Raw genomic sequence first — 19,625 nt, 5'->3', positions numbered from 1 at the left:
TCCCTTCGCAAGGAAATTCCTGTATTGGTTTATAAATCCTGTCTTCCCATAGGTTAAAACAATCCTCCTTCAAGAATTATCCACCTTTCCTCAAAAGTGAGCAATGCCCAGCAAAAGCAGAACCCCTAAAAAGAAACCTGCTACATGTCAGCAGCATTCGGGCCCAGGATTACCCAACTGAAACACTAGCCTGTGCAGAAAAGGAAGTTGGGCGGTTCCCTACCTTTCTAATGTCTCTGAACAGATGCTATCTGCACTGCACTGGTGGCGAGGCCCGAGCGATCGCTGGGTGCGTGAAGGACTTCGCTGCATTAGCAGGTACCTCTCGTCTTCTCTTTATTCTCATCGGGGGGAGAGAACTCATTCAAACGCAGCAGAAGTTGCTTCTTTAGAAGAGACTTCCAGGTATAGAGTGTTGGGTTTTTAGGGAGAAAGAGATGGAGCGAGGGGTCTAGGCAGCTGGCAGCAATACCTCCCAGGAGAGCTCATGGATCAAGGAGGCAGAGAGGGGAGGGAGGGCCACCCCCATTTAGCAGGTAGGATGAGGCTGAAGGGGGAGACTGTGGTGAAGTATGCCCAGTGTCTTCTTGCTTTCTCCCATTTCCCTGTCTTGCTCCCCCCCATACGGTGGTACATCTGCCTCTTCCACCCATCCCAGCTCGGCCTTACGCCTCTTCGGTCCATACGCCCCTAACTGTGACCATGCTGTCTTCCTTGGGCTCCCACAAATTCTCAGTTGAGAAGATGACCACGCCGAAAGGGTTACCCTTAGTAGTTTTGCATTTTTCAATACTGACTTCCAAAAAAAAACAGCGAGAACATGTGTTACATGTATGTGTGTACAAACACTTATGTATTACATTTGTATATGTACATCTGTGTTTCAAGTTTTTGTTGGAAATCCACGCTGAGTCAGACTGTTAGATAATCGGTTGGCTGATTCGGCACCCTTTTGTCTGGGTAGCTGTGTCAGAGGGGAGGGGACAGAAGGCTTTTTGAATCTGGGAAACTTCGGGCTGCTTGGAGATGGAAGTAAACTGTTGTCTGACGGGTGTTTGGGGGGGAGGAAGGTGGAAATACGGGGCTTTTAGCCTGTGGAAGCAACAGGAGTTGGAACACACTGCCGTTCCAGTGATGTTAACATTGAATCATGAGGGCTGAGTCACTTCTGCTGGGGGAAGAATTTTATGACTCAGTAAGAAAAAAGAGATATACTAAACAGAAAAAAAATGGGTAAGGGGCACAAATAGATAATTCACAGTAAAGGAAATACTAGTAATTTCAGCTTAAAAGAAAATTAAATAAATACTGACATCCCTTTGCCCAAATAATTGGCCAAGTAATTATTTTCTTTTAGATATTCTCAGTGTTGACAGATGCTTGCTGAAATGAGCGTCATTACCTACTAGGATCGAGAGTATATATATTGTCACACACTTCCTGGAAGAATTTGGCAAAATGCATCAACAGCCTTAGAAATGATTGCAAGTAGAAATGGTGCTTTGGGAAATCTACTTAAAGGGAATAATTTTTAAAAATGAAGACAAATATGTTTATTGCAGCATTATTTCTAAAAAGCGCAAATTGGCAACAACTTAATTATGCATCAATAAGATAATGATTAAGTAACTATAAATATCTATACAATATGTTGGAATCGTTACAAATTATATTTTCTAATAATTTTTAACCACACAAAACCAGGTGCAGGATATAAAATTCAAACTATCCGAATACAAAATATTCTACAAGGGTGATTATCAGTTATAACACACATGGTAGGTAGAAAGGAGACCGTGGTTCTTCTTTCTTCATGGCATAGGTCGGGGTGGGCGGACCAGAGGGGCCAGAAATCTGAACCCTCTGGTCATGCGGAATGCCCTGTTACCACATTATTTTGACAGCATACGCAGACATTTCCTATGCAAACATACTCTTCCCGATCATCTCTTTCAATTAAGTAATATATCAGACTATATACAAATACTAAAAATCAGCCACATTCGAAACACCTGTTAATGAAACATAAAGGGTAATATGTTTGGACAAGGAAGCCGGTAAGAATATTCAAAATTGCTTGTCAGGTGGAAGCAAGCGAGTGACTTGAAATGAACTGATCACACCTGATTTCTAATTGTCTTCAATTTGCCAGAAATTCTAATTCTATCTATCTATCTATCATCTTTGTGAAAGATAAGCCACCTGTGATGTGTCTTTGTTGGACACGTCATTAAGTAAGCGGATAAATACAATCCTGGATTCCCATTAGGTTATTTAATTTGCTTATGACCCCAACCCGTCTGCAGAAATTCAAACTTCTCATTTACCGTAACTGAAGATTTTTAACGAAGGCTGCAACGTCTTGTTAAAACAAATTGTTAGCTACCAATCATTGCAGGTTTTCTCTAACTTCGGGTGATGGACTACAGACTGGTTGTTCATGGGAAGATAGGAATTTCTCTCTACGCTGAGGAGTTACTTCCTTCTCTAGAGTCACACAAGGTTATTTTGAACAAGATCTAAGAAAATTTTAGAAGGCCTGAAAACTTAAAAAAAATAAAATAAAATAAAGACGGTCAGCGGGTAGAGGAAGGAAGGGAAAAACTAGCGCACATCTGTCTGGCTCTGGGCATGTTCTCACGTGGTCCGTGCGTTATCCTCACGCCAGCCCTTCCTCTTCACGACACTGTCTGCCCTGGGCTTCCGGGACACCAGCTCTCCTGCTTTCTCACCCACCTCGCTGTCCACTCCTTCTCGGTCTCCTTTGCTGTGTCCTCCTTATTCCTCTGGCCTCTGATTTTTTTTTTTTTTTTTGCATTTTTGCATTTTTGCATTTTTCTGAAGCTGGAAACAGGGAGAGACAGTCAGACAGACTCCTGCATGTGCCCGACTGGGATCCACCCGGCACGCCCACCAGAGGGCGATGCTCTGCCCATCCTGGGCATCGCCATGTTGCGACCAGAGCCACTCTAGCGCCTGAGGCAGAGGCCACAGAGCCATCCCCAGCGCCCGGGCCATCTTTGCTCCAATGGAGCCTTGGCTGTGGGAGGGGAAGAGAGAGACAGAGAGGAAAGCGCGGCGGAGGGGTGGAGAAGCAGATGGGCGCTTCTCCTGTGTGCCCTGGCCGGGAATCGAACCCGGGTCCTCCGCACGCTAGGCCAACGCTCTACCGCTGAGCCAACTGGCCAGGGCTGGCCTCTGATTTTTGGCAAGCCCAGGGACACCATCCTCTACTGTCTACACTGACTTCCTCGGTGTTCTAACCCAGTGCCATGGACTTTAAACACCATTTATGTGATGGAAAATGTCCATTTTGTATCTTTGGCCAAGAGTTCTCTCCTGGAGCTATGTATGCACTGCCTACTGGACCTCTCCCCTTGGCTGGCTTGTAGGCATCTCCGACCTCACACGCCCCAGACCAGGCTTATTCCTTGTCCCCTCCCCTCCCCCGTCCTTATCCTGGCTGATGGCAACGCCTTCCTTCCCGTTGCTCAGGTCCAAACTCCTGGCATCACACTTGACTGTGTCTCCCTTACTCACATCCCAGCTGCCAACAAATCCCATGGTGCTGCTGTCTGCATTCATACAGAACCCACCCACTTCCTGCCCTTTCTACCCCTCCAGCCACGTCCAATCCAGAGTCAGACCATGCCTGGATGATCATAACAGCCTCCTTACTGGTCCCGTCTTCCCAACTCTGCTTCCATAGTCTATTCTTACAGGCCTTTTAAAATAGTCCTTATAAAATATCAGTTGGATCATGTCCTGCCTTTAATGGGAACTCTCCGATTGTCCTCCACCTCCTTCGGAGGAGAGCCAAAGTTCTTTCACGGAGGCATGGCTGCCTGGAACCCGCGCCTGACCCCAACCCAGATATCCCTGGCACCTTACTCTTCTCTGGCCACAATGGCCTTCTTGCTCTCCCACACACATGCCCAGGCGTTCCCCCATCTCAGGGTATCCGCACCTGCGGCTTCTCTGCCTGGTCACTGGAGTGGAGTGTAAAGCACACAGCAGAATCAAGAACATTAGAGAATACAGGGTGGGACAAAAGTAGGTTTACAGTTGCTCGTATGGAAAATACCAAGTAATAAATAGCAATACAAGAATAAACTGTGTTTTGCATCCTTGCAAGTGTAAACCTACTTTTTCCCCACCCTGTACATAACAAAGGAGGTGTTTCAAGCCCAAGGAGGAGAGGATGCTTATTCAACATACGATGTCTTTAAATTGGTTAACCATGTAGAGAGAAATAAATTAGAAATGCATTTCATGCCATATATCAAACTAAATTGAAACTGTACTAGAGATTTATATATATATACATATATGGAACAAAGAGATACTAAAATATAGAAAAAGGTTTATGTAATTTGGGGGTGTGGAGGCCCTTCCTTCAGAGAACCCTACGGCAATAATAGTGTGGGCTTTGGAGCCAAAGGTCACAGGTCCCAGCTCTGCCCAGCACTAGCCACACAGTAGTGACCGAGCCTTGCCAAGCCTCTTCCTGTTCATCTGTAAAATGGGGACAGAAACACCTATGTTGCAAGGTTGTGAAAACAAGCGAACATTCACACAGTGCCTGACCTAAGGAAGACACAATTATTTTTGACTCTTAGCTCACATTGGTTATGTGCAAAGAATACAAACTTCCCGAACTCAGAGACCATTTTCTTGCCAGTATTTTTCCCTTTATTGTTTACAATACAGAAAAATCACATCATGCAAAGGAAGTTTTTGACCATATTGCGCTTTATCTGGTCCATACTGAAAACAGAACGCTTCTTCCATTCAGAGGCGCTCTGTGGGCTGTGGCTCCGACCGAGGAGTTGGAGTCGCGCTGCGCTGGTTTTGGTTGGAACACCTGGAGTTCAACAAGCCTCTCTGAGTTGATGCGCTGGTTTTGTTTGGAACACCTGGAGTTCAACAAGCCTCTCTGAGTTGATGCGCTGGTTTTGTTTGGAACACCTGGAGTTCAACAAGCCTCTCTGAGTTGATGCTCTGGTTTTGTTTGGAACACCTGGAGTTCAACAAGCCTCTCTGAGTTGATGCTCTTTAGGAGGAGCTCTGGCTTGCATAAGGGGAGGTGCTGGAGGGTTCAGGGGAATGGTCTCCGGTCTTCAAAGACAGGAAGGTTTGAATGATTGTAACATCCTAGGGATTCCCTTCCGATGTGCACTTCAGGCTATCTTAGCACAGTGCCCAGCCACACAGGCTGAAAGTCTGGGGCCCACCAAGAAACGTGCAGAGGTTCCGTGCTTGTCCTCCAACTTCAGGATCTGCCCAAAGCAGATTAAGAGTCGAAGAGGAAGGAAGGAGAAGAGAGAATGCGGATGTGAGAGTACCATGTAGGTCAGTGGTCCCCAACCTTTTATGGGCCACGGACCGGTTTAATGTCAGAAAAGATTTTCACGGACCGGCCTTTAGAGTGGGATGGATAAATGTATCACGTGACTGAGACAAGCGTCAAGAGTGAGTCTTAGATGGATGTAACAGAGGGAATCTGGTCATTTTTTAAAAATAAAACATCGTTCAGACTTAAATATAAAGAAAATGAAAATCATGTAAATTATTTATTCTTTCTCTGCGGACCGGTACCAAATGGCCCACAGACCAGTACCGGTCCACAGCCCGGGGGTTGGGGACTACTGACGTAGATAATTTGGAGGCACCTCAGAGCTGGTGTCCGCATACCCACATGCCACATGGAGGGGTATTCCACAGGCATCTGAAGGGCCTTCTCAGTCCTCCAGTGGAGGCTGCTCACCCCCAGCCAGCTTGGGTCTCAAGGCCCTAAGAGAAGTCTCCCCTCCCCTCGTCTGGGAGTTGTAAGTCAGCTCCACCCACGATTGAAAAAGAGAACCAAGCTGCTGACATTTCCAAACAAAGTTCAAATGCCTTACCTGGAGTGGCCTCTACTTCAGTTCACTTCAGTTTTCTTAGATCTCCATTGTGGTTTCAAGTTCTGATGGGGAACCCAATTACCTTTAGAGCAGGGGTCGGGAACCTATGGCTCGCAAGCCAGATGTGGCTCTTTTGATGGCTGCACTGGCTCGCAGACAAATCTTTAATAAAAAATAATAATAACGTTAAAAATATAAAACATTCTCATGTATTACAATCCATTCATTTCCTACCGCTCATGTTCATGGCTGCGGGTGGCTGGAGCCAGTCACAGCTGTCCTCCGGGACACCACCAAATTTTTATTGGATAATGCATAACGTACATGGGTCGTTGTGAGGTCAGGAAGTAAACTTCCCTCCTTTTAATCAAGTAGTCAGCTAGCTAATTGCAGAAACCCTTTTGACGAAGAAGATGACTAAAAGAAAAAAAGATGAGGAGTATCGTACTTTTTAGCAGGAATGCGCCTTTGTGGGGAGAGTAGGTTCTGCAGTGTGTCTAATATGCAATGATAAAATTACATTGATGAAACGGTCAAATATAAAGCGGCACTTCAACACACGACATACTACATTTGCATCGAAATATCCAGTGGGGGACAGCAGGAAGAAAGCATGTCAAGAGCTACTGTGCAGAGTACAAGCTAGTCAGCAGCAATGCATGTTTGGACCCAACAAGGTGACTGGAATTCAGCTAGCTTTGCTGGTGCTTTAGCAATTGTGAGAAATGGAAAGCCATTCACAGATGGGGAGTATGCTAAAACATTCATGCTTGATGTTGCCAATGAACTTTTTGACGACTTTTCAGATAAAGACAAGATAATCAAACGAATAAAAGACATGCCTCTGTTGGCAAGAACTGTTCACGATTGTACCATCATCATGATGGCAAATCAAATTGAGGCAACACAAGTGAAGGACATAAATGCAGCACCATTCTTTTCTCTCGCTTTGGATGAGTCAACAGACGTAAGCCATTTATCCCAGATCAGCGTGATTGCAAGGTATGCTGTGGTGACACACTATGTGAGGCAAGTCTTGCTGTTTTGCCTATGAAAGAGACAAGAGGGAAGGATTTATTCTAGTCTTTCACTGAGTTTGCTAAAGAGAAAAATCTACAGATGGATAAACTTATTTTGGTGTACTGATGATGCTCTGTGTATGGTGGGGAAAAACAGAGGATTCGTAGCGCTTCTTCATGAACATGAAAAGAGACCCATCCTAAGTTTTCACTGCATCCTACATCAGGAGGCGCTTTGTGCTCAGATGTGTGGTGAGCAGCGTGGTGAGGTGATGTCACTGGTCATTCGGGTGGTCAACTTTATTGTTGCTTGAGCTTTAAATGATCGCCAGTTTAAAACACTGCTGAATGAAGTTGGGAATAATTATCCTGGGTCTACTTTTGCACAGCAATGTGCATTGGTTGTCAAGAGAGAAGGTGCTCAGCCATTTCACGGCTTGTCTGAGCGAAATCTAGACTTTTTTGAAATGAAAAGCATTGAGCATCCTGAGTTAGCTAACACTGAGTGACTCCTGAAGTTCTACTATCTCATGGACATGATTGAACATCTGAACCAGCTCAATGTGAAAATGCAAGGCATTGGAAATTCAGTCTTATCCCTTTAACAAGCAGTGTTTGCATTTGAAAACAAGCTGGAACTCTTCATCACTGACATTGAAACAGGTCGTTTACTACCCTTTGAAAAACTGGGAGAGTTTAAAGATGCATGCACAGCAAGTGACCCTGCTCAACATCTTCATCTCCAGCAGCTAGTGAGCTTCACATCTAATCTTCTGCAGTCATTCAAAGCTCGCTTTGGAGAATTTCGTGAGTGCACTCATCTTTTTAAGTTTATCACCCATCCACACGAGTGTGCAGTGGACAGCACTGACTTGAGTTATATCCCCGATGTCTACGTCAGAGATTTTGAGCTGCAAGTTGCTGACCTAAAGGCCTCAGACATGTGGGTGAATAAGTTCAAGTCACTGAATGAAGATTTGGAAAGACTTGCACGACAGCAAGCAGAGTTGGCAAGCAAACACTAGTGGGGAGAAATGAAAAAATTTCAACCCGCGGATCAGCTGATTGTCAAAACTTGGAATGCACTTCCCGTCACATACCACACACTGCAGCGTGTGAGTATTGCTGTACTGACAATGTTTGGCTCTACATATGCATGTGAGCAGTCTTTCTCACATCTAAAGAACGTTAAGACCAACCTACGATCACATTTAATGGATGGAAGTCTCAACGCCTGCATGAAGCTTAACCTCACCACATATCATCCAGACTACAAAGCCATCAGCAAAACCATGCAGCACCAGAAGTCGCAGTAATGGTAAGAAGTACTTTATTCATCATTGGTTAGCAACAGCATAACAACGTTATTAAAAAGAATCCAGACACTTATTGTACTTTAAAAGTGTTGGTCTTACATAAAATGCACACATTTACTTGTATTTAGTGTTAAACATACTGTATGGCTCTCACGGAATTACATTTTAAAATATGTGGCGTTCATGGCTCTCTCAGCCAGAAAGGTTCTCTGCCCCTGCTCTAGAGGGTGTGTCGGCACAGCCTTCCAGCTGTCGCAGCTGATAGCACTTGCCTTCAGTTACAGTTTTAACGTAAGGGAGCGCAGAAAACTTTCAAATTTTACAACTTTAAAAATTTGCATTTCCCTGCCACAACTATTTTTTTATATTTTTGTCCATTGCCTTTTATGGAATATGTATAGTTCCATGTTGCAGTCTTAGTTTCTGCACTGTTCATTTGCTCCAATATTTGTTAACATTTATCTGTGATCCTGCTTGGTCCCTGGACCTGGCTTTTATCACTACATGGACTACAGTTATTCAGTTAGCTTTCATGTGTCAAAACATTTAGACTGTTTTCCATTTCTTTGTCTTTCTATAATAAAAATGATGCCACAATGACCACCTTTGTGCACATTTGTGTTTTGGGTGGTTGACCTTTTCCCCTAAGGGTAAATTCCTAGGAGTTGAACTACTCAATCTTGATGGTCCTTGTTATGGATAAAATTTCTAAAAACTGGCCCTGGCTGGTTGGCTCAGTGGTAGAGCATTAGCCTGGTGTGTGGATGTCCCAGGTTTGATTCCTGGTCAGGGCACACAGGAGAAGAGCCCATCTGCTTCTCCACCCTTTCCCCCTCCTTTCTCTTTATCTCTCTCTTCCCCTCCTGCAGCCAAGGCTCCATTGGAGCAAAGTTGGCCCAGGTGCTGAGGATGGCTCCATGGCCTCCGCCTCAGGCGCTAGAATGGCTCCGGCCGTAACCGAGCGACGCCCCAGATGGGCAGAGCATTGCCCCCTGGTGGGCATGCTAGGTGGATCCCGGTTGGTTGGGTACATGCAGGAATCTGACTGCCTCCCTGCTTCTAACTTTGGAAAAATACAAAACAAACAAAAATTTTCTAAAACTCTTACTGAACTAAGTTACATTGCATTAGCAGTGGCTCATTACTCATGGTCCACGGCAATACCCTCGCCAGCCTTGAGTGCAATTGTTAAAAATTGCTTTTTTAATAATTAAAATGGCATCTAAACTTATAGTTTCCAAAGAAGTGTCTTCAATCCTAGATGGTTATTCTCAATTCAGCTTTGCAAAATTCATTAAAATGTAAGCCTGGTGGATATAAAAACCTATACTTGCTATCATGGAGAGGTGTTCATTACATGTTCCTCAGTAAAAAGGGAGGCTGCATATATATTTCTTTGGACCTGGCTGGACAAGAATGTCGGGAAGGAAGCCCCTGTCCTTCTGACTGCAGGAATTGAGGACAGAGATGATGGTCACGGAGGGAGCAGTCACACCTGTGGGTCCCTATCTTCCCCATCCAGGCTTTGACCCGAGTGGAGGCTGTGGAGGCTCTTTGATAAACTGGGGAACCCCTAAGAGGATTTCTCCCTGCAAGGCACCTCTTTACCAACATGGGGTGGCCAGTGGAGGAAGTAGGTGGTCAGGAGGCAAAAAAATCTAGTTTTCCCTCTTAAGAGTCCCTGGTTTGTACAAGGCATGGAGCAGTCCCTGTTTGTACATGGTGGCAAGGAGCAGCATGTCTGCCTGGGTGCCAGCCCGTTCCATAGGTGCACAGGTCCTGGGCCAGGACCCTGATGGAGATGTGGCAGCGACAGAGCTGAGGTCACAATGCCCAGGGAAGACCGAGACACAATGGACCATGAGGCTATTAATTACAAACCATTGCAGCACATGGCGGCCAAAGGCTTGGGGTTGGGACTAGGTCCCCCACCTCAGCAGACAGCAGCCACATACACCAAGGAGGGCCAGGAGGCCAGGGCAGCCCCTTCCCACTCCGCCCATGCCTCAGTCATGCCGGCCCCTTCCCCACCTCACCACTGCCATTTAAAAAGGACCAATGAGAGAAGACAAGAGACAGAAATTACAAGCTGGTGACAGCTTCAGGTTTTAATCATTCTCTATGCGTTATCAGGCTTAAGTTTAAACCACTTTGACTTGAATTTGTGGATCCTTTTTCTGGCTACCCAGCGGGTGCAAAGCTGGTAACAGAGATCCCAACAGTTGGGGACACTAAAGAAGCTTCATTTGCATGGCACAGCTGAGCTATACAACGGGCCATTTTACTGAACCAGCTAAAATCGTATCATTTCATTTGGTTTTGTAAAATGTATATACCTGTCTGCATAGAGAAGTGTCATTCTACTGGTAAATTAGTGGTCATATTAGTGGTAAACTCTGCAAGGTGAGACTTGGGGTGCATTTTAACTTTGGGGTATTTTTTAGTGTTGATGTTGTTTGTTTCTTTACTCATACTGTCTCATTTTTCCAAAATGTAAAAATGTCAGTTTTTAAAAGCCTAATTCAAACCTCTTAACTATTTCAGAGTTACATATTCATTTTCATTAGGACTGTGTAGACTGATGAAAACGGTTTCAAGCTACATGGGTTCAGTTTTCATACCTCTGACTCCACGTAACTAGTCATCCAGGACTTGGCTCCTAAGGCGAGAGAACCCGCATGCACGCTCCCCTGTGCTCTGCCCTCCAGCGCCCCCAGAAGTTTATTTAATGTTAACATACAGATCATGTTAGTTTTACGGAAGTAACACATGAATTGAGGGCACGGTCATGCAGTTGAAAAATACTTCAGGAAGTTCGATCAGACGAACCCAGTGCAGATAGCCGGTCACACAGCAGCTCAGCGTCTGGCCCAGGATCACCCAGTTTGAAGTTCAGTCTTCTTGAGGAGCCCACGGTCTTGCAAACATCCACCACTATCAACACCGGAGTTCAAGAACTGAATCCTAGAAGTTGGGTCTCTGAGAAATAGTACCAAGAATGGATTTAGACTTCAGAATATCATTTCTATCTGAACTATACAGGGGTGACTGTGGGTCAGAAAATATGGACTTTAATCCCAACCAAAGGCGTGCTGTCTGAAAGACCGGGAGGGTCCTCTGGGTTCCAGCTCAGCTTGTCTCAAAGCAGCACGAACTCGTGTGCAGGCAGGAACTGCGAAGACTCTGTAAGTCGTCGCATTTGTGGCAGCAGCCAGACAGACACGGCAAGGATAAAATTATTTTCAAGTGGCCCTGGACCAGTTTATGAGCAATAGGCACTGCGGTGACAGGTCCATGTCCAAGGAGAAATAGAAACCTAGTGACAGGGACCGGGCAACATTCAAGAAAGACCTGAGTGATGATTGCATGAAGCTGCCCAGCTTGGCCCACATCCACACAGGGACAGGAAGCCCTCTTTCCCGAGAATATGCCCTTGAGAGAAGTCACTGTTCATCTAAGAACAAAGCAATTGTCAAGAGGATCCCCAACAGAGGCAAACGTCGGGACACCCTCCTGCACTCCCCAAGATACTTCTCTGCAAACAGGACAAGAAGATAAGAAAATGGTGTCAACATTTCTTTGAAAACTCTTCACATAAATGGCAGTGTGACTAGTCGAGGCAATCAAACCCCTTCCCTACTCCGTATCCAGGGAGAGAACCTCCCCAGCCTGAAGAGGAAGGACTTTCTTTAGAGAATCCACTCAGCTCCCAAAGAGTAAGTCTGGGCACCTCCAGGTCCCAGGGAGGGCCTCTGAAAGAACACTCTTATCAAGATGTCCTCATGGAGGTGGGACCAACGTTTCTCTCCAGGCTGGACCAGGTCACCCCTGAACCTGTCCCCACCCACCAGAGCAATACAGGAAACTCCATGTGCAGGGACACCAAGAAAGAGTCCACGGAGCCCAAAAGTCATACACATGTGAGAACTGTCCCAAATCTTTAGGTATTTCTCTCAGCTAAAATTCCATCGGAGAAGACACAATCACGAGAGGACATTGATTCGTGCCGCGCATGACAAAGGCTTATGTATCAGAAGATTCATGCAGGAGAGAAGCCGGTCAGGTGTAGCACATGTACCAAGTCCTTCGGCCACAGAACCAGCCTGCTGGTGCCATGAGAGGATCCACCCAGGAGGAAAGCCCTAGGAGTGTTCCGTGGGCCAGAGACACTACCGCCAGTCCTCCACCAACAGCGCCACCTGAGGGCGCACCAGACACCTGCCTTCAGACCTGCTTCCTCCCCACCAGGAGCTTCCTCGATGTAAATATGTCTGCCGGTCCGTATATTCCCACAGTACTTCTCTATTTAGAACGTACTTGATTTCTTCCCGATTATATATTCTATTCATTGTCTCCCCCACCAAACTGTAAGTTTAAGGAGAGCAGGGCACTTCTGTTTTATTCACCAAAGAATCTCCGGTGCCTAGGAAGTGGCTGGCACATTTCAATTAACCAATAAATACCTATTGAACAAAAAAAAAAAAGAAAAGAAAAAGCTTCAGAATTTTTTCGATTGACAGGATTTTAGATCAGTCTGGGAGAGAAGGAAAGAAAACACAATGAATGCTGAGTAGCGAGCGGCTCTACACCTTGCGTCTGTCTGAAGTGGGCAGCTCTGTCCCTGGCTGAGACATTCAGGTTTAGAGGGACACTCTCTGTGGTTGTAAATGCATAGCAGCTCAAGCGATGGGGATTTTTTTGTTTTCTCCGCTGCTGTGGAGTATGCTGTTAGGAATAAGAATGCTGCTACGATCCCACAAGCCGGCCGTTGCTCCACGCTCCGTGCTCCACCTCAAAGCCTGAGTGTGTCGCTGGCTCACTGAGACAGAGCCGTGAAAACAGTCAGCATGTTCCCTCCGAGAGACCCCCTTTCCTAATTTCCTGTGAAATGGCTTCTTTCACTTCTGCTTCTTACCAATTTTACAGCTTTTTTTGAGTTTCAAATGTGACCTCACGAGCACTGTCTCATCTGGTCCTCACCGGAACCTCGAGTGGTATCATGATCCCCATTTTGGAGATGAGTCAATGAGGCTCAGTGGTGAGGGCTTGGGCCGGTCCTACAGCTGGAGAGAGGGCGGGCCAGGGCTGGCCGCTGCGCCTCCCGTCCACACAGAAGCCTGGCGGGCTGACCCCTGGGGGCTCGGTTCTCCGTTAGGGAGCGAGGATGGGGCCCTGCCGTTGGCTCCGATGATTGCATTTCTAGGACTTTCTCTGAAAAATGTCCATTGACTTTATCTACCCATATCCTTCCCCATCTTCTCATAGAAAGAACGAAGCCAGCAGGAGTCCTTCCGAGGAAGTCTGCAGGGATTAACTGACCTTCCTAGGAGTCCCTCCCTGTCTGTTTTTCATTCCTAAGAAAAGCAGGCACGGAGCCTAGGGGTCCTGGTCTTAAAAATGTCAAACCTGGTAAGAAATCCTATTGGCCTCCTCTTCCTGGTCAGCCCCTTTATGAAGGAGAAATCCAAGAGCTTTGCATTTGGTACATGGCAGGCTTGTCTCAGTATTGGGAGGAGCAGAAAGAGGGTCAATTAATCCAAGTTAACAATGCTTATACAGGAATTGTAATGGCTACCATAGTTAATAATTCTAATACCTACATCATCCCACTTTAAACTTAAAAGTCACTGCATTTGAATCTAGTGATGAGAAAATTAGACAAAGGTACTGAAGATCTAGCCTGAACTTTTTTGCATTTACTGGTTAGAGAGTTTGGGGTAAATTATCAAATTTCTTCAAGGTCCAATTTCCCCAGTAGCTATGGTGAACAGCACATTCTTACAAGGCCATGAGAGGGGTTGTTATTTCTAATAATAATAATAATCACTATTAGTATTTAAATTTTGGTTTTTAAATACGAAAGATGATTTTTGAAAGTCATATATAAATAGTAAAAATGCATAATTCCTTAAAAAGTTACAGTAATCAGAATTCCTATTACATGATTTATTAGTATCCAGACTGTTTTTTCCTGTTTTGTACTTCTTCTTCCAAATACGTTCAGACGTCAACATCCCCATTTTCACCGCCCGTTTTCACCGCCACCCATTTCTGTCTCTCATCGTGCGTCACACTGACTTTCAAAACTTCCATCTGTCGTTTCTGACTCCTCCCCTGCAGCAGCTGCAGCACACACGCCAAAGAACCTTCCAGTGTCTATGGGCTGTTTAGCACATGTGGTTCTGTGGGAAAATAATAAATCACCTGGGATTCAGAAACAGTGGTCGGTGCCTAATTGTGGGGTTGTTTTTATCTTCTCTCGCAGGGACAAGAAAAATGGCCACCACCATAATCGATGCACCCAAGATTGAGGAGGGGGCCATCGGGACCACATCCTACGAGTATCTGTTCACCATGCCATGTGAAAAAGTCAACATCCACAAGCTGGCCACCCACATGCTGCCCCCGCTGTACGCCCTGGTGTTCGGGGTCGGGCTGCTGGGCAATGTGATGGTGGTGGTGATCCTCACCAAATACAAGCGCCTCTGCAGCATGGCCAACATCTACCTGCTCAACCTGGCCATTTCGGACTTGCTCTTTCTGTTCACGCTGCCCTTCTGGATTCACTCTCTGCTGTGGGATGAGTGGGCTTTTGGCAATTTCATGTGCAAGCTGCTGTCAGGGCTTTACTGCATCGGTTTGTTTGGGGAGGTCTTCTTCATCATCCTGCTGACAATGGACCGCTATCTGGCCATCGTCCATGCCGTGTTTGCCCTTCGAGCCCGGACCGTCACTTTCGGTATCGTAAGCAGCGTCTGCACGTGGGTCCTGGCAGGGCTGGCCGCCCTCCCTGAATTTATCTTCCTAAAGACCCAAGAAGGGAATGAAAAGTTGTACTGCAGCATCATTTACCCAGAAGATGAAGAAGATGGCTGGAAGCGTTTTCACGCTGTGAGGGTGAATGTCTTCAGCCTGGCTCTGCCTCTGCTCGTTATGGCCTTCTGCTACTCCGGCATCATCAAAACCCTGGTGCGGTGCCCCAATCAGGTCAAGTACAAGACGATCCGGCTCATTTTTGTCATCATGGTGGTCTTTTTCATTTTCTGGACACCCTTCAACCTGGTTCTCCTTCTGTCCACTTTTCAAACCATCTTCTTTGAGACCAGCTGTGAGCGGAGCAAACAGCTGGACGTGGCCTTGCTGGTGACAGAGGTGGTCTCCTTCACGCATTGCTGCGTCAACCCCGTCATCTACGCCTTCGTGGGCGAGAGGTTCCAGGAGCACCTGCGCCACTTCTTCCGCAGGCACGTGGCTCTGCCCCTGGGCCAATGCACCCTACTCCTTTCTAACGACAACCTGGAAAGAGTCAGCTCTGGCTCCCGGTCAACGGGGGAGCAGGAACTCTCTGCTGTGTTTTAGGTCAGATGGGGAAAACTGCCTGCAGCAAATGCTCTGGGCACATGAAGTGAACACACTGAGCCAAGCACAATGACCTCTAGACCAGTCTTTTAAACTTCCAGTGCAACACTGAAAAAGCTCTTGAAGACATTAAAATATATACACAATGGTTGCAGTCTATCCATGCACCCCAAAGTCATTAGCAGAGGTCAACGGCTGGGCAGCCCACTGATCATCAACCCCGAAAAGCACAGCTTTGCTTGATTCTCTGAAGAGTTATATCCATTTTAGTGCACCTGAATGTTAGATAGTATATCCAGCTACAAACAGGTAAAACTTAGTGTATTTTAAATCTTAACTTCAGCCAGCTATGGATATAAGTAAAACTTATTTCACAAAATACAATAAATCGATTACATTTCTTCTTAGTGTGCCTAGCTCTTTCCTTGCTTATCTGAATAATCTTAATATTAAATTGATTTTCTGTTCACAGCAAATGTCCACATTTCCCATGAGTGACTCCATGGAAGAAGAGCAAGTTAGTATCTTCAGTACTGAGAACAGAGGCCCCACCCATAGACACGTCTTAGCCAAAAATGCACGGACCCTGTCCTCCTAAATGCCCATCTCATCATTCATTCAACAACTGCGAGTGCGGGGACACAGGCAGATGCACAAATGTTGCTTTTGGTTAAGTGAAGAACACAAAAATGTATAAGACAAACACAATCCTTGCTTCCACAAAACCTTCCACTGAGTAAGGGGTGCAAGGCAGGAACAAGTAACTCCAAGGCAAAGAGGAACCCTCAGTGCTATGCCCGGTGCAGGAAGGAAGAAACTATTTCTAGCTAGAATCTGAGAGAGGAAGACTTCATGGAGGAAGTGGCTTTTGAGCAGGTCCATGAAGGAGGAACAGGGTTGGAAAGGGAGGGGGTTTGAGGCGGCACCTTAAGCCAACGAAAGACCCGATACGAAGGTGAGGGGAGAGTACGAACATGTGTGGGTGGAAGGGTGGGCTGGGTGGGCTGGGAAGGGCCACTGATTTCAGACAAAGCATCTTGGGCTTTGTTGGGAAGGCGAGGGGAGCTAGCGAGGGGTTTCAGGCAGGGGAGTCAAACAGTCGACACGGTGCCCTCAGGAGACAAATCCGCTAACACGCAGAGGATGGAGCGGAAGCCCAGAACCACGCAGGGAGGTGAGTCGGGAGACAAGGTCAAGTGTGGAGGCCAAGAAAGACCAAGAGCTGGACGGAGGGGTGCCAGGAGCACCCAGCGAAGAGTTTGGCCAAGAGACAGTGTGAAGAGTCAAAGTACCAGGAGCGATATCTGGCAGATTGAAGGGGGAAAAAAAAAATCAAAGGCCAAAAAGTACACCGTATGTAAAAAAGAGAGAGAGAGATTAGTATTGTGAAATGACGTCTGCCTTTAGATACCGTATTTTTCGCTCCATGAGATGCACTTTTTTCCCCCCAAAAGTGGAGGGGGAAATGCCCACGCATTTTATTAAATATTTTAACACACCATGTGGTTCAGAATATTTTTTTTCTTCTTTTCCTCCTTAAAACCCTAGGTGTGTCTTTGGGGTCAGATGTGTCTTATGGAGCGAAAACTATGGTAACCACCATGCAGGATAGAGGCGCTTGTTCATGCCCCCACCCCACCTCATCCTCACCTCCCCCCCTCATCCCTGAACGCTTTTAGGAGTTTTGTGACCCACACAAACCTGCCCATAGGCAAATCAGGAATTCAGGCTGCTCCATTTCTGCCCCCAGCCCAGCCCAGCTGTACCATCCGGTAGGGTCACTACCGGCACATGCAGCTACGAGCACCTGAAATATGGCTAATGTGACTGAGGAACTGATACTTTAATTTTATTCCATTTTAATAGCCACATGAGGCAAGTGGCTGCTACATGTGGTTTGTGGCGAAACACCAGCCCCTTTGGTCCTGGCCCTCCACCTCTCCTCTACCTACGCAACCAGCTTCCTGTATTCAGCAACCACGTGACCTGAACACTGTGTCACAGACGAGGGAAAATGCCCAATGATGCAAAGTCCAACAGGACCCATTTTGAGAAAACTCACTCGTTGTTCAGTGCAAGAGACCCATCCGACTCAAATGACTGCAATGAGACCTGACGGGGGCCCCAGGGACCGTGTTCAGAAAGGACCCAGAGAAAGTGACATTCTGCTCAGGTTGGGTTCCCCCAAGAGCAATACCTGAGCAAGGATATGAGAGCAAAGGGGTTTTTTTGGAAAGTACAGGAAACTCCAGCAGGGACCAGGGAAGGGAAACAGGAAAAGCAAGATGCCAGCCAAGGGTACCTTTACCGAGCTGACTTCCACGGGGCGCACCTGGAGCTCGAAAATGCTAGAAAACTCCGAGAAACATGCAACTCGCGGCTCCATGACCCCTTTCCAGGAGTAAGGGAGTTGGGGTATTTCCTGGCACTCCGGTAGGTCACTGGCTGATGGCTGCTTCCAGAGGACATTAAGTCCCCAGCACTCAGGCCCGTCTGGCTGTGACAGAGAGGCCCTCCCAGTTTGGAGGAAACTGGGTGTTGGAAGCCCACTGGGCACACTCAGTTAAGGCTTGGTGGCTAAAGCATCTGCTACATATTTGAACTGGTTTGTGAACCATTTTCTCATGAAGCAAAGGGTGGAAGGGAGGGTGGTGTCCAGGCAGGTGGGTCTATTTGTTGGAAGGCAAAGTTGCTGCGGGGGAAGCCACAGTGACCTTGACCACAGCAGTTGATCCTGAGCATGCCTCAGTGCGGACTTTCCTGCTCCTCTTCCTTTGTGTTGAGCCTCATACTCTGCTACGTTAAAAAGACGATTCTTGCCTGACCAGGCGGTGGCTCAGTGGATAGAGTATCGGACTGGGATGCGGAGGACCCAGGTTCGAGACCCTGAGGTCACCAGCTTGTGCACGGGCTCATCTGGTTTGAGCAAAGCTCACCAGCTTGGACCCAAGGTCGCTGGCTCGAACAAGGGGTTACTCAGTCTGCTGTAGCCCCCTGGTCAAGGCACATATGAAAAAGCAATCAATGAACAACTAAAGTGCCACAACAAGAAACTGATGATTGATGTTTCTCATCTCTCTCCGTTCCTGTCTGTCTATCCCTATCTATCCCTCTCTCTCTCACTCTCTCTCTCTCTCTGCCTGTCTCTGAAAAAAAAAGACGATCCTTTTCCAGCTTAAATTTCTGAGTTTTCTTCAAAGTCCGGAGCCAAAATTTTAAAGTCTTTACATCTCCTGAACAAAGCAAGCCTGTGTCCTTCATAGCCTAGGGACTGTCAGTAATTTCACTGGGGTGCTCTTTGTGGTCTGCCCCTAGGTAAATCCCCAGTACGGTTGGGGTCACCATCCTCTTTCTCTAGTCACTGATCGAATCCAGGCGTTAGGGCAATGTGATCCCCGGGCCAAGTCCGGCCCACGTCTGCTCTGTGAACTCACCGAAACACAGCCACACTCAATGGTTCATGAATTGTCTGAAGTGGCTTTGCACCACCACAGACTTGAGTCATTGTGACAAAGGCTGTATGGCCCACAAATCCTAAAATATTAACTTTCTTGTCCCTCACAGAAGACATTTCCTGACCCTGATAACCCACACCCCACAGAATCCGGGGCTCCGATAGTCATATGTTGACACAGGAGACCAGGTTGCGGAGGGAAGTTCAGGATGTGAGGTCTATAGACAAGCTTCTGGGATCCCCAGGTAGCTCTACCTGGACCCTGGGCGCAGTTCCAAACAAACCCAATAGGGTTAAATGGTGGAGTAGACTAGTGTTGCTCACTAACGCCAAACACTGACAGGATGTCCAAGAGAGCAAATTGGCACTTCTCATTGAAGCAGCGGGACCCCCATAAGTTTCCAATGTGCAGAAATTATAAAGGAATTGTAAAAGCCGGTGCCATGACTCTCAGGACCCCCACCTCTTCTGGGGACAAAAAGATTAGCTGAACAACAATTAGAAAGATACTTCTTTGTTGAGGGTTGCTGGTGCCACCTACCCCAGATGGGCAGGGAGGAAGGTGTCGTGGGTG

The 19,625-nt window shown here is 46.7% G+C and overlaps 1 protein-coding gene and 1 pseudogene across 2 annotated transcripts; both read left to right on the top strand.

The window, feature by feature from the left end:
- Positions 1–227: 227 nt before the first annotated feature.
- LOC136314277 (C-C chemokine receptor type 3-like) lies at positions 228–15,971 on the top strand. 2 transcript variants are annotated; one of them, XM_066244941.1, is made up of 2 exons: positions 228–318; positions 14,504–15,971. In XM_066244941.1, exons 1-2 carry the CDS (start codon positions 231–233, stop codon positions 15,595–15,597), a joined length of 1,182 nt encoding a protein of 393 aa, XP_066101038.1. In that variant the 5' UTR covers positions 228–230; the 3' UTR covers positions 15,598–15,971. The 2 variants fall into 2 exon arrangements, with proteins under 2 accessions (XP_066101038.1, XP_066101039.1); XM_066244942.1 differs by lacking the exon at positions 228–318 and adding an exon at positions 13,546–13,647.
- On the top strand, positions 9,936–12,503 carry LOC136314529 (zinc finger and SCAN domain-containing protein 4-like; annotated as a pseudogene).
- Positions 15,972–19,625: the final 3,654 nt, after the last annotated feature.

This window comes from Saccopteryx bilineata, chromosome 10, assembly GCF_036850765.1.
Source record: "Saccopteryx bilineata isolate mSacBil1 chromosome 10, mSacBil1_pri_phased_curated, whole genome shotgun sequence".
NCBI lineage: Eukaryota > Metazoa > Chordata > Mammalia > Chiroptera > Emballonuridae > Saccopteryx > Saccopteryx bilineata.
The sequence above is the reverse complement of the archived record's forward strand: the minus strand, read 5'-3'. Positions and strand labels throughout refer to the sequence as shown.

Excerpts from the sequence above, each read along its gene's own strand:
- LOC136314277 (XM_066244941.1), top strand. The coding sequence starts at position 231 with ATGTCTCTGAACAGATGCTATCTGCACTGCACTGGTGGCGAGGCCCGA. Across the intron at positions 319-14,503 it reads GGACTTCGCTGCATTAGCAG|GGACAAGAAAAATGGCCACC; the intron begins GTACCTCTCGTC and ends CTTCTCTCGCAG.